This window comes from Clarias gariepinus, chromosome 1, assembly GCF_024256425.1.
Source record: "Clarias gariepinus isolate MV-2021 ecotype Netherlands chromosome 1, CGAR_prim_01v2, whole genome shotgun sequence".
Classification (NCBI taxonomy): domain Eukaryota; kingdom Metazoa; phylum Chordata; class Actinopteri; order Siluriformes; family Clariidae; genus Clarias; species Clarias gariepinus.
The window spans coordinates 6,590,001-6,606,008 of NC_071100.1; the positions used below are offsets into that span (position 1 = coordinate 6,590,001).

The window sequence follows — 16,008 nt, forward strand, 5'->3', positions numbered from 1 at the left end:
GTTCAGGGCTACAGTAAGAAGTGATCTTAGACCAGCGCTATCTAAATACATCACAATAAGAAATAATCAGACATACAGACATTCATACGTACGCCAGTCAGGAACATGAGCTGAGATTCACTAAAGGCTTCTGAGAGTTCCACAGGATAAAGAATCATTTATATTTATGTTCTGGACACACACACACACACACACACACACACACACCTACAAACCTCATTTTACTGACTGTCACTAAAAAGTCATTACTTTTTAATTAAAAATGTATGACACGTACACACAGCAAAGAGCCTATAGATTTTACTCTGGAAACCACTCCATTCTCTGAGTCAATCTTAAATCTACACACACACACACACACACACACACACACACACACACACACACAAAGGCACACACACTCTCCACTTGTTAATGAGTGTCATTCAAGAGTCAGCTGCATTAAAAATGGTGTACACCCACGCTGTTGCTCAGTGTTGCATTCAGAGACTCATACTTCAAACACACACACACACACACACACACACACACACACACACACACACACACACACACAAACACATTAATATAGAAATGTGCTTCTGGCCGTCAGAGCTCTGGAAGAAAGGGTGAATTATGAAGTATGAATTATGCAACAAGGCCTGACTTTGAAGGATGATGGAGCGCTAATGTCTCTTTCACACCGCGGCCAGTTACACAGCTGAGAACTGAAAAGGATCCAGGCCTCAGGAACACTAAACAGGACACAGGGTGTCTCCTGTTTCTCAGACTGGTAAACAACTAGGAGTTACAGTGGGGGGATAACAAATGGACACTGAATAGGAATAACACCTGGACAATTAACACTAGAAGCGCCGAGCAGCGGTCATTTGACCGCAAGGGGGTTAAAAAAAAAAAAATACTTCACACTCGATCAAATTCCAGGGCTCTCCTTCCATGACTTTTCCTAGTTCCCTGAGCTTAATCACCCTGTATGCTTACATTTTCAAAATCGCACCAGTAAAAGCCAGTATAACCCTATTTTGCTCTTATTTACGTGAAATCGCTGACAGCTGCGCGGCGGCATGACGTTTCCTGTCTTTTCCAACCTGCGATTCTTATTTCGCTCAGCAGATGGCGCAAGGAATCGTGCATACTATCTATGCGTCATTCAGAGTGTATATGTAACTATCTCAGGTTTATGCAGTTTATTATATATATATATATATATATATATATATATATATATATATATATATATATATATATGATATAATAAAGTATATTTGTATTAACCACAAAGTGTACATTTTTAGTATTTGTAATGTATATTAATCATGTATTTGAAACAGTAAAAATAGCTGTAACGTACTTAATACTTTAAATATATACTTAAATATACTTATATATATATATATATATATATATATATATATATATATATATATGCCTCCGTGAAATATCGACAATTCGCCATTCGTTCTGGTGTTGATAATCAGCGATATTTTATAAGTTCATTTAGGGGATTTCGCTTTACTTAATTTTATAACGTTTTGAGAAATTTCATTAGTCTGTTCATTCTGTTAGAAGCCTCCGTAAATTATCTCTAAAACAATATTGTTTTACATATTACATATGTAAAGACCCCTCCTGAGGATATAAAGCCTCATTATTAAATTTGTATAAATCAGATCTACCACAGCAGATAATAAACTATTAAACTATTATTATTATTATTATTATTATTATTATTATTATATAAACCACGATTATGCCTCCGTTCGTTCAGTCGAAATCGGCGGGAACGTGGTTCACTTTGCCGCGGTGTATTATAAACCTGCGGGATGTTTCACTGCTTATGTTCATGTAATAAAAGCGAGGGAAATGTGGAGGTGATGTGTGGCCACTGAATGAGAACTAAACCAAAGATTTCAGTAACTACACTGAGTGTAACATCGGCATAGTGACACTAAACAGCTGAACAACTTCACTTTTCCGTTTACCTCTGAGAAAAAAAAAGCTGTATTTTGTGTGTTTATATTTAGAATGTTTATAAAAGTACACGAAGTAGGCGCGCACACACACACACCTCCCCTGAGCCCTCGGTCAACATCTAATCACCGTCGATATGCAAATGAGTCAAGACGTAGCCTAACATGGTGTCGTGTCGGATTTCAGCGGTCAAAGAAAGTGGAAAGAATTTGAAGCAGTTGCAGCGTTTTTTCAGTTACAACAAGCACAGCGATGAGTCCACGTTGTTTCACTGGTTATGACATAGTGACACTAAACAGCTGAACAACTTCACTTTTCTGTTTACCTCTGAGGAAAAAAAGCTGTATTTAGTTCGTTTATATTCAGAGTAACACCTTCCAACCACCTCTCATAGTCTATTGTTAGTTTTAATGATTTGGCAGAAACTAATTATCACTACATAAGTACCCCAACACCCCTGATCATGAGTTTCAGCTGAAACTAATTCTATACATGCAACAGAAAATGTAGATGCAGATTCCAAATGTATAAAGATGCATTCTATATATATATATATATATATATATATATATATATATATATATATATATATATATATATACAGTGGAACCTCGGATTACGAGCTTAATTCGTTCCGGAAGTGGGCTCGTATTCCAAAACACTCGTAAACCAAATTTAATTTTCCCATAGTAAATAATGGAAACTTAAATTATTCGTTCTACAGCCCAAAAAAATAAATACATAAATATAATTAATACAAAATATAAAGTAAAAATAAAACAAATTAACCTGTACTTTACCTTAAAAAATGTAAAATTAAACCCCGACAGATAAGGGTTTTCGTTTGTGCACACACACACACACACACACACACACACACACACACACACACATTAACGGATAGACCGTTTTTAAAACCATTTAAAAATTAGCAAGAGACATTCCTAGTCACACTCACGTGAGCGCATACTAACAGGATCACTGCTGTAAGTAAAACAACAACAACAAAAAACAAATTAAACAGCTCCTCACCTTTGAAAACAATCGCGACAGAGAGAAGTTTGTGTGTTTATTTGGCAACCTGAGAGGAGGGGGGATGAAGGGGGGCTCGTTCGCGTTTACGGCCCCCTTCTCTTAGGTTGCCAAACAAACACACAAACTCTCTGCCTTACACAGACACAAACACACACACGCGCACGCAAAAACACTGCAGACACTAAGACCCAGCAGGGGAGACGATAGGTCTCGGCTTTACGGCCCCCTTCTCTCAGGTTGCCAAACAAACACACAAACTCTCTGACTTACACAGACACAAACACACGCGCACTCAAAAACACTGCAGGCTCTAAGACCCAGCAGGGGAGACGATAGGTCTCGGCTTTACAGCTCCCCTCTCTCAGGTTGCCAAATAAACACACAAACTCTTCTCTGTCGCGACTGTTTTCAAAGGTGAGGAGCTGTTTAATTTTTGTTGTTGTTGTTGTTTTACTTTACAGTAGTAATCCCGTTAGTATGCACTCACGCGAGTGTGACTAGCGATGTTCCTTGCTAATTTTTAAACGGTTTTAAAAACGGTCTCTCCGTTAATGTGTGTGTGTGCGCGCGCACACGCACATCTCACACACACACACACACACACACACAGCGCGTGTGTCTATTCACCCAGCAGGAGAGACGATTACCTACAATTCTGCTGCAAGAGAGAGAAAAACCGTTGGCTCACTTGTGATGACGTAACGCTCGTTGTTAAAACAAGAAGCGCATGCGTGAAACATGATACTCGGTGCTCGTTAACTAAGACAATGCTCGTTTTTCAATTAAGAAATTATTAAAAATTGTTGCTCGTCTTGCAAAACACTCGTAAACCACGTTACTCGTAATCCAAGGTTCCACTGTATATATATATATGTGTGTGTGTGTGTGTGTGTGTGTGTGTGTGTGTGTGTGTGTGTAATCGAGGCTGGCTCTATTCAGGGGCAAGAGGGGCAGCGCCCCCTCAACTAAATGTCTGCACATGTTAATATATTCCTAAAATTAATATATTACAAGTTGATAAACTGATCTGCGGTAGCAGAAACATCCGCTGAAAAAGGGACACTACACAATACGGTATTAGATGTCCCTCATGTCTCTGTTCTCGGCTGTGCGTATTCATTCACAGGCTGCAGCACACGCACGCGCGCGCACACACACACACACACACACACCTCCCCTGAAGCAGTTGCAGCGTTTTTCAGTTACAACAAGCACAGCGATGAGTATAAGAATAAAATAAGGTAACAGTTTGGTCTGTGTAGTTAGTGCCCTTGTATAGAATAAATGAATGAATAACACATTCCAACCACCTCTTAAGAGAGTGTCATAGTTTTGCAAAAATACTTGCAAAACATCAGCATACATTGGAGGGAACTTCTGAGGTGGTCACTGATTGATGGCACGGTCGTTCGGAGGGGGTTGTGATCACACTTACAGTTCTTTTGTTCTAAGCTGTCGGTCAAATATCTCTCCACTTGGAAGCACAAAATTGAGGGGCAACATGCAAGGGATTTCAGCATCTCGACGCACAGTAGAAGCTGTTTGTAAAGAAGACACTGTTTGTTTTTTTCATTTTGTAATCTGTCTCGTGTTTACCTTGTACTGTACAATATATATATATTCATTTTTATATGATGACATATATAAATTTTTAATTAATTGCTGTAAATAAAATACAAGTGCTGTTGATTTACCAGAAAGGACTTTTTTGTGTGCTAAACTAAACTTTAGGGTCAAGTAATAGCTATATATATATATATAGAAAGATTAAGAAACACACTGGAGCGGAATCTGAACGAAACAATGTTGATAAGTTCAAGCTTAGATTAATATATAAACTGCTTCAAAGTCTTTTCACTCCGTGACCGCTGATATATATATATATATATAGGCTATATATATATATATATATATATATAGAGAGAGAGAGAGAGAGAGAGAGAGAGAGCACCTTTATACATTTGGAATCTGCATCTACATTTTCTGTTGCATGTATAGAATTAGTTTCAGCTGAAACTTATGATCAGGGGTGTTGGGGTACTTATGTAGTGATAATTAGTTTCTGCCAAATCACTAAAACTAACAATAGACTATGAGAGGTGGTTGGAAGGTGTTACTCTGAATATAAACAAACTAAATACAGCTTTTTTTTTCTCAGAGGTAAACGGAAAAGTGAAGGTGTTCAGCTGTTTAGTGTCACTATGCCGATGTTACACTCAGTGTAGTTACTGAAATCTTTGATTTAGTTCTCATTCAGTGGCCACACATCACTTCTACATTTCCCTCGCTTTTATTACATGAACATAAGCAGTGAAACATACCGCAGGTTTATAATACACCGCGGCCAAGTGAACCGATTAGCAACACTAACCTAGCAACACTGAACGAAACGAGGCATAATCGTGGTGTTTGCTTCGGTTATGCCATAGCATAGTTTATTATTTGCTGTAGTATATCTGATTTTTTTTTAATTTAATATTGTTTTAGCGATAATTTCACGCAATCGAGTTCAGAACTAAATCGCGGCTCCTGCTCCACCCGAGACGTTCAGAAGCTTCGAATAGAATGAAAAAACTAATAAATTTTCTCCATACGATATAAAATTAAGTAGAGCTTTCCTTTTTGTTATAGTACGAAGCCCCTAGATGGACAAAGGAGGAGAAAAAACGGCAAAAAAAAAGTCATGCCAAAAACTTTGGGTTATAATGCAAAACATGACTTGTTTTTTTCTGCCGTTTTCCCCCTTTTCCTTTGTCCCCTTAGAGACTCTGTAGTAGGTTTTCTCAGTTGAATATGAAAAAAAGATACCGCTGATTATCAACGCGGGAATGAATGGCGGATTGTCCAAGTGCAAGTTGATCTTGGAGCTAAACTATTTTCTTTGGGTAAAAGCGCCATCTAGCGATCATTGTGTGTCAGCAGCAGCTTCCCATTCAAAACAATAGGCGGTCAAATGACCGCTGAACCGCGTTTTTAGTAGGTGACACTGGCGCGGCGCTTCTAGTGTTAAAAGGGATAACACCTGGACACTGAAACAGAAGAACAGCAGAACACTGAATATAGACAACAACTGGACACTGGAAAGAAATAACACCAGGACACTGGAAAGGCATTACACCAGGACAGTGGAAAGGAATAACACTAGGACACTGGATAGGAATAACATCAGGACACTGGAAAGGAATACCACCAGGACAGTGGAAAGGAATAACACCAGGACAGTGGAAAGGAATAACACCAGGACAGTGGAAAGGAATACCACCAGGACAGTGGAAAGGAATAACACCAGGACACTGGGTAGGAATAACACCTGGACACCAGAAAGGAATAACACTAAAGACAACATCTGGACACTGGATAAAGACAACACCTGGACACTGGAACACTATCACCAGAACATTGAATAGAGACAACAACTAGACACTGGATATGAATAAAGTTAGGACACTGGAAAGGGACAACACCTGGACACTAGAACGGAATAACAACTGGGCACTGGAATGCAATAACACCAGGACACTGGATAGAGAAAACACCTGGACACTGTATAGAAATAACACCTGGACACTGCATATGAATAACACCGGGATATGAAATAGAGATAACAACTGGACACTGGAATGGAATAACACCTGGACACTGGATAAAGGGAACATCTGGACACTGGATAGGAATAACACCTGAACACTGGAATGGAATAACATCTGGACACTGGATAGAAATAACAAGAGGACACTGGATAAAGACAACACCTGCACACTGGAACGTAATAACACCTGAACACTGGCACATAATAACACCTAAACACTGGATAGTGGTGGTGTTGTTTTGTTAAAGCTACATTTGGACCAAAAACATAATGTATCCAGTTTTCTGCTCGCCCTAACTGTTGTGAATTATACTGAGGTGTTATTCATGTCTAGCATTTGGATGGTTTTTAAACAATTATCATAATCTAGCTCAAATACTGAATAAGTGAACATATTAGAGAGAGACACGGAGAAAAGGGGGAAGATTTATATCAAGGAAGAGAAAACGTGGGGTGAAGAAAAATGACAAAGATGAAGATACAGCGAGAGAACGTTATTAGTTTCTCAAACAAGGCTGTTCACTTCATCTATGTATTTATAGCCTAGACCGAGTTGACAGGAAACGAGCCACGACTCCCACGCTCACTCGCTCTCTCCCTCTTTCTCTCTCTCTATCCCCCCCCCCCCCCCACACACACACACATTTAGACACACACACGCACAGTAATACATGTGACCAGCAGCGGATGATGCTGGAGAATTAGCCTGCAAGAAGACACTCATTTACTAAATGCGACACTGCCTCTTATTAAGGCTTACATAAAGTTCCGCAACACACACACACACACACACACACACACACACACACACACACACACACACACATAGTGGAGACTTCAACAATAAGAATTTTATTGTACTGAGAATCATAGCGAGAGTATCTCCATTATGAACTGCGATTAACATTTAGTCTGATGTTTTTCCGGCTTTAGAGAAGAAAATGTGCCCGAGCGGATCATAATCCGACTCAGGAAATGAGAAGGAGGTGATAATGATAATGATTCTGAAGGAAATAATGTGGCCGTGACCTTATTGTACAGCATTTCTATCAATTTAATGCTTTAACGTGCCTGAGTAAAAAAAAAAAAAAAAAACTTTTACTCTATTACATCTAATTATGACCCGCACCACTGTGCATAATGTCCAATAACAGACAGAGCTACAAACTACAGAATCTTGTTATGAACCGTATGACAGACCGCAACAACCTTTTATACTGAGTTCACATGAAACGTTGGCGCTGCATCATGGCTGATGCTATGCTCTGATCTCAGGTTCCTTCTTTTTCTTCTGAGAACTCCCCTAAGCTATATTCCCCTTTGTATTGTCTTGTATAGTCACGTTCAAAAGTTAGTACCCCCTATTATAATGCTATAGTACGTGTTGTTGTGAAACATACTAAAAATCATCTGATCGTAGCAGGTCTTAGTATTAACATTATATATACATATATACATAACAGCATGTAACGTTTTTTTCACTGTACCGTTAGTTATTAAACAAAAATAAACCCAAAATATACAGTTAGGCAATGCTAAGTACCCTCTTACAGCTTCCACTGGATTTAAGGGGGTAAGTTGAAGCCAGGTTCTGCTAATCATCAGACTTAATTGGTTATTAATTGGTAATCAGACCTCTATTTAAGCAGAGGTTTTATCAGTTTGCTTGTCTGGACCATTAAGGTGTAATACGAGGAAGGAAAGACATAAGCGTATCTTATCTCATATCTTAGAGAAACAACTGTTAACTTGGAAAGGGTTTTAAATCTATCTTTAAGCAATTTCGAGTTCAGCATTCAAGACTGTTGACAATCTTCCAAGCAGTGGACGTCCCAGCACATTTGCCACAAAGTTAGATTGTGCAATGCTTCATGACAGCACAATTAAAAGAAGACTGAACAAGTATAGTTTATCTGGAATGGTTGGCGGGAAAAACTCTCTTCTGCCCCAAAAAAAGCACGACTGAAGTTCGCAAAATTGCATCTGAACAAAAAATGGAACAATGCCTAATGGACAGATGATAGACACGTCCACCTCCACTTTTGTAAAAGGGAATGAAATGCAGGTAGGAATTAAAATCAGTGCTCACTTGTTCTATAGAATCTCCACTCACACGTTGCATCGGCACTCAAATCACTTCTTCATACAAAGAATTGAATGCTTGTAGAAAGTCACAAAGGTTAAGCCTTTATTTGTCACATATACATTACAGCACAGTGAAATTCTTCACATATCCTAGCGTAACTGGGGTGAGACTGCTGGGTCAGCACCCCTGGAGCAGATAGGTCTTGCTCAAGGGCCCAACAGTGGCAACATGGTGGAACTGGGGATCAAACCGCCAATCCTGATCAGTAACTTGGTACCTGAACCCCCCTGAGATACCACTGCCCCAAAGGTAGCTGAGTGCTTAAGGCTTTGCCTGTCTAGGTTCATTCGTTTTTCACCAGTAAAACCAGTAAGTACTCCATCTTGGACAAAAACGCTGCCATTGTTTATTCTGGCTTCACAGTGTTTCTAGTCTTTGGGAAGCACTGCCCGGTTTTACGACTTCTTGTAAAAGTATCTGTCTTCTGCCCTATTTCTTCTCTCAATCTCAGACTTTCTCAGACTGAATTTCTATATAAAGAGGCCCACATTGACCCAAACAAACGCAAAATGGCTTCAACCTTTAATTAATTCATCAGCTTGTACTGTACATATCCTGCAGGGTACTCGTGCCAGTAAGATGGAACAAAATAGCCGAAAAAGGAAATGACTTGACCAGATAAAGATACTTCTAAACCTGTGAAGTATAACCTGGAGAGTCATGTTTGGCGCACGGAGCTGTCGTCATGCTTTTTAAGCTCTCTTTAGACTCCCCTCATTTCTAGCACTCTCTCTCTCCAGGTGCACTTTCACGCTCCACTCGACAACTAAACACATCTCGCTTTGAGGTAAACGCTACAAAAGGATAATGTGGAGAATAAGTACGGAGGGAGAGAAAAAAAGCGAGAGAGAGCGAGTGGGGGTGGGTGCGGGCTCGGTATCTCGCCGTACAGATGGCCTGGCAGCGTGTCGCCATGCTTCTCTCTCTCTCTCTCTCTCTCTCTCCCTCACTCTCTGATTAAATTCACTCGTTCCAACAGAACAGAACCGACTTTCGCTCTATGCCAAGCACAGACCGTCCCAGGAGATCGCCCTTGAGCACGCCTTCCTCGCAGCGTTCTGCCCCAATCGACGACATTTTAAGGCTTCGAGAGTTTGACTTGAAATCCGAAATTATACTTTCTGTTTTTAAACCTAAAAGACAAATCTTGGTCCAGGGCCCGGTGGAAGGTTCTATCGGCCCTCTTCTGCATACACAAGCCCAGAGATCGATGATTGGCTAGTGTCAGTGTGACTGACATGAGAAAGAAAGCCCCTCCCACTCAGACCACTGACATACTGTAGATGTCAATTACGTAATACATAACTGCACGTTTTGTTTTGTTTTTTTAGTCCATTTTAGCCCAATGTTCGGAGATGCAGTTGAGCAGAAATGTGCCCTCTTTTCCCCTCCACTACTTCATCTAACAGACTATAATTTTCCCAAACCGTTTCTGCTGCGAGCTCATGGAGGGTCTCGTAATGAACCGAATGACGCGTGTAGAGGAAACACTCAGAGAGCCAGCGGAAACCTGGCGCGTCTCACCTTTCTGCCGGAGTTAATACGACTCCATCACCTGCTAAACGTAATAACACTGTCTGTTGTGCACAGTAATATAATCCACCTAATACACCCGATTAGTAAAAACACACTCATAGGAGGAATAAAGAAAAGAACATCGCGACAGACAAGCTTTCAAACCCAATCGATTTAAGAAGGCTCTTTGCTACGAGTGCGCCGTACACAAATATAACTCCGGGAGTCAATTAGCAATAAAAGCGCCTCTAGGGAGGGGAGGGATCCTGAGGAAAACCATTGGAGATTTCAGGAAAGTCATGGAGGAACAGTTTTACGACCCGTATCAAAGGATCAGAAAGAGCGCACCTGTAATTCAGACGCTACTGTAGCTGCGCCACTGTCAAAGCGCCTGCCATGAATAATAATTAATCAACGCTCTTCTGTCCGACCAATCAGAGTCCAGGATTCACCAGCGCTGTTACTGAACGTAACATCTTAATGTGAAGCGGCTCGCTTTCCAGGCATCCCATATGAAGATGAGTCAGACGTCCAGACACTGTAACACAGGATGTGTGTATGTGTGTGTGTGTGTGTGAAGCATTACGCATCATCTTCACACCACACTAATGTTGGCAGGACAAACACACACTCATGCACACACACACACTTCTCACACGCACACACACACACTTCTCACATGTCTCGTACTTCCATCATAAATCAGTGTGGAGTGAAATCAAATGTTTTTTTTGTTTTGGTAGTAAATTCCTGGGCAATTGGATCGCAAGGTTAAGCTAACAAACATGGTTAAAAAGCAACGTTCTAGCTAAACGCGTGTTTGGGAAGTTAATCTAGAAAAAAACGCAAATGGTGCCGAGTTACAGCCATCAGTGACGTTGTTCAAGTGATGAAGCTAATTTACAGAGCAAGCTAGGCTAGTTAGCTAGTGTCTACATATAAATGTAGTTGTTTTATCAATCAGGGATCGTAGTCGCCTTAATGTGGAGCCCCCTAGTGACAGGGAGGAATTGGATACGACTAAATTAGGGAGAAAATTGGAGAAAAAATCCACGAAAAACATAAATATATGAAAAAATATATTTATAAAATCCAAAAAATTAAAAGTTATTCCAATTTCTTCTCTAGTTCTTTAAAAAGGTCTCAAAATTCCCCCCAGATATTGTGTGTGTGTCCATATGTGTGGCTGTAATATCCCTCCGGGAGGCATTTGTAATACCTCAATCGCTCTGTTTCACTCCTTATCCACATGCACTGTTTTAGTGTTTATACAAATGAGTGACTCCTGAGTCCCGCCCCTCCAGAGAAGCAGAGGAAGTCTTCCTTATATGCTCAGTATTTGTAACCTGTCGTTTGCACAAGGACTGTTTTGTTATATCTTCACTGCTAATTACAATAAACGTTTACAGTGTTGGATTGTGTCGTGTGGTTCGTCATGTTGATGTTCTCGTTTGCACATTTGCATGCGCACTTTATGTGGTCTTCTTGTATAGTGCGCAGTTTTTTTGGGTAAATTTATAGTGTTAATACATTTTTGTCTCAGCTAGTCAGCTAATTAGTTAGCTTTGTTAATGGATGTCATTTGTATCTGTCAGTACAGCGCTTTTTTGCGCTCACACACACACACACACACACACACACACATTAGAGACCCATCTGGATATCTAAAAATGTCTCAAAAGTGAATTTTGCATAGTGGGTCACCTTTAAAATAAATTCACATGCATGCAACGATCTCATTATCAGAGTTTCAATAATGAAACTAATCCACAGCGCAAGCAACTTCTCCAGTGTTTTTTTTTTTTTCTTTCTCTAGTGTTAATTAACGGGACTTGTGCTGAAATTACTGAAGAATGAAAGTGTTTGACGTTTACAGCTTCAAGCACTTTAAGCACAGTACAGTGAGGAAACTCCTAACTGCAGTAAAACAATTAAAACATTTTGTAAAACAGCTGTACATCAGTGAATGAAGATCCCGGTCGAGGTGACTCGGAGCCCACTGCAGTTGTTCACGTGAACATTCAGTGAGTGGAACGCCTGATCACTGAAAATCGATGGATAACTTCTCAGCAACTTAAAAAAAAAAAGACACATCTGTGTGTGTGAACTGAACACACACTCATTCACCAACACCACTTGCACATTATAAGAACTGGGCTGGGAGTACAAATCAATGCAGACCTGTGTAACATGGATTCCAGTAATCTATACTGGGAATACTGGGAGTGAACTGGGAATTCAGGCAAGACACGCACCCGACAGGGGCTGATATGTTTTTTAGGAAACTGGATTGAACTGGAGTTCCTGGAGGAATCCCATATGGACACGTGGAGAACATGCGATACACACGTTTCCAAAACACACTCAATAATAATAATAATAATAATAATAATAATAATAATAATTACATTTCTTGTACAGTATATTGAGGAGAAACCTATATACTATATGCAAGTGATTTTTGTCTGTCTGCACTGAAGGTTCTCCTTACTGTAGTTCGTACAATCTGTGCTACTGTACACAGCAGATGGGAGAGAGAGAGAGAAATGAACAGCATAATAATTACATTAAGTGCCACTGATGCTGTTTGTTTTTTAAAACCATGACAACAAATTAAATTTGTGCTGTATTTGTAAATATATTAATTATTAGGTTTTTTTTGTTTGTTTTTTACCATGAAGCAAGATGTCAACCATTCGGTAGAGGCGTATAATAAACATAGATTCGTCCTTATTATTGCCCCAGGGAAATAAAATTGTTAATGATGACATTAAAACCCTTAAAACCCAAGTAGCACAAATCCATGTCGCAACACAGCATACTGTAGGACAATGATGAGTAAAAAACAACATATACATGCTAATATGGAAGTCTTGCTGGTGTTTGTGTGTGTGTGTGTGTGTGTGTGTGTGTGTGTGTGTGTGTGTGTGTGTGTGTGTGTTGCGTATCATGAATGCTGCTCATATATTACTGTAGCCCAGTTTCTGCCAACTTTAGACTTTATCCATTTGTATGTTTATAAGTAACTGAAAAAGACACAAATGTCAGGACATGTCAGAAGTTCTCTAGGGCCCCAAAACACCTTCAGACTCCCAAGGTGTTTAACGAGGAGGCTTCAGACTTTTGGGTTTTGGATTATGTCCAAAGTTTAAGTACTGTAGATCAATAGTTATCATTACTTTTATAATGTGTACATTATACCATTACTGAAATATGGGAATGACGCTGCAAGAATGTAAAACACTCAAAATGAGCATATTATTATTATTATTATTATTATTATTTTGATCATAGAAACAACCGAAAACACGCGATCATGTGTATCTTTGCTATTTTTTTTTTGTGGGTGATTTGCCTTTTTTTTATATATATATATATATATATATTTTTTTTTTTTTTTTTTTTTTTGCTCAGTCATGTTTGTATAGTTAACCTATAATGAAACAGCCAACCAAGTCAATTTGATTTGTATGGTGTTTTTAACAGAGGTCACTGTCGCAAAGCAGCTTCACAGAATCAAAAGGAAGTGATGGAAATTTGTATAAAATGTGAGAAAATATAATTTTAATCAAAAATGGTCAGATTCAGTTTATCGTGTTGCTCATATGTTGTGCAAAAAAAGGTTAAATTATTTTTTTTAACAAGAAGGGGTATTTTGGTAAAAAAAAAAAAAAAAAAAAGAAAAGAAAAAGCATATTACACACTTAAAATTCTAAATTTAAATTGTATTTGTCACATACACAGTCTGACAGTGAAATGCTTATATGGCCACTCCTGACCTTAAAATCTAAATTATTAATAGAAATAAATTAGTGAATGGAATTAAAAAATAAAATATAAAGACCTTATTTTTAAAATATAGAAAAGCTGCCGAGAAAAAAAAAAAAAAAAATATATATATATATATATATATATATATATAAACCTAGCTGTGCAAAATATACACAATAGTGATACAAATAACAAATATGCAAAATATGGAAAATGTGCAAAAGTGTGCAAAATGAAGTGAAGTATAAAATGTCTATAAATGTCCAGAATCCTGCACAATCCTGAGTCTCATATATACCTGTATGTATATATATATATATATATATATATATATATATATATATATATATATATATACAAATAAAATAAAAAACCCTGCAAAACAAATCATGGTTTATATGCTGAGAGTTGTAAGGGCTCCAGGGTGTAAATAATGAAGGTTATGAAGTGTAACAGGACAGGATGGTAAGTTTGTTTGGGTACAGACTGTACAGTGGTGATGAGACGGAGAGGAGTGGACAGTCTGGTGATATCACATTCATCTCCTGGTGCTGTTTAATTGTTTGTTTGTTTGTTTGTTTGTTCACAGATGCGAATACAATCAGAGACTCTGCGCTGCATTACGTAAGGACACTACTGAGATAACATGCAGCATGCACGAGCGAGCGAGCGAGCGCGCGCGTGTGTGTGTGTGCGCGTGTGAGAGAACAGTAACTGACCGTGTTTGTGGCTCGCGGTGATCACGCGCATCAGCAGCACCACCATCATCATCATCATCATCATCATCAGACCCTGAGACTCCTCCATCCTGATCCACACACACACACACACACACACACACTGCCGTGTCCCGGAGACACTCACACACACACACACACACTCAGTGAGAGAGAGAGAGGGGGAAAAAAGAAAAACCCCAGACACACACCGGCACGCGCGATGCGATGGAAGAAACTGATTTAATTGAGGAAAAAAAAACGGAAACTGAAGATCAACTCTCTCTCAGAGCGCGCGGGCTCAGAACCACGGACAGCGACCACCAGCGGAGCCACGCCCCTTCTCGCTCTGTAACCCCCCTCCCACTCCGGCTGACGTCACTCTCCCAACACACCCTACAGCTATCTCTCTCTCTCTTTGGTTCTTTCTGTTCTGTGTTTATATATAAGTTTAAAGTTATATTTCACTGTCAGTCAAAAAATACATATTATATGAAATATAAAAATATATTATATTACAAATATTATCATTTTATTAGCATTAAAAATAAGAAAGAACTGCAGTTTAACTCCTGGAAACTTCTGGAGTGTCACCAAGGGGAAGATGGAGAGGCACAAACCATCAGGTAAAGCTGAGCTGTTTACATCTTTTTAAAAAATAAATTATTAATGTTATCCAGCCAAAACATCAAAACAAATTGTTTACAAATTATTCACATTTTGCTTCGAGTTATTAAAGCTCTGCAAATCCTGGGTTTATTTTTGATGTGTTGTGATGATGTCATTTCCTTTAAATGTAAACTCTAAATAACAGTAGTTATATTTTAAAGTCAAAAGTAACAGTTAGCTGTTTACAAAAAAAAAACAATACTGTTCATCTCACCAACACATGCACCTGTAAGAAAAAAACATACACTGTAAAAAATAATAATAATACAACTAGATAAATGTTGAATGAATTAATGCTGTATTGTTGGATTTTTTCTTCTTTTGTTTGTAAAGTGTTATAAAGTTACCCAACAGCAACGTGAAAAACTGGTGGAGAGAAAAATACATTAGCCTAACAATACTCTGACAATTAAAACACAAGCATTACTTTAAAAACCTTTTTTTTTTTTTTTTTTGCTATGTGATTGCATCTTAATGAAGGGAAATTATTGGCAGAACTTCATTTTCTTTTAGTTAAATTCAGTCTGAGTCTCCAAAGTTTTCAAGAACACAATGTTCTGCCAACAATTTACCTTCATTGAGATGCAATCACATAG

The 16,008-nt window shown here is 38.7% G+C and overlaps 1 protein-coding gene across 1 annotated transcript in view; it reads right to left on the bottom strand.

The window, feature by feature from the left end:
• ptprn2 (protein tyrosine phosphatase receptor type N2) overlaps window positions 1-14,803 on the bottom strand; it is a 214,128-nt gene extending 199,325 nt beyond the window's left edge. Inside the window, exon 1 of the mRNA XM_053505462.1 lies at window positions 14,747-14,803. Coding sequence (XP_053361437.1) covers window positions 14,747-14,801 — 55 coding nt within the window. The 5' untranslated portion in view covers window positions 14,802-14,803. The remainder of the gene's footprint in view (window positions 1-14,746) is intronic.
• Between the last annotated feature and the right edge of the window lie 1,205 nt (window positions 14,804-16,008).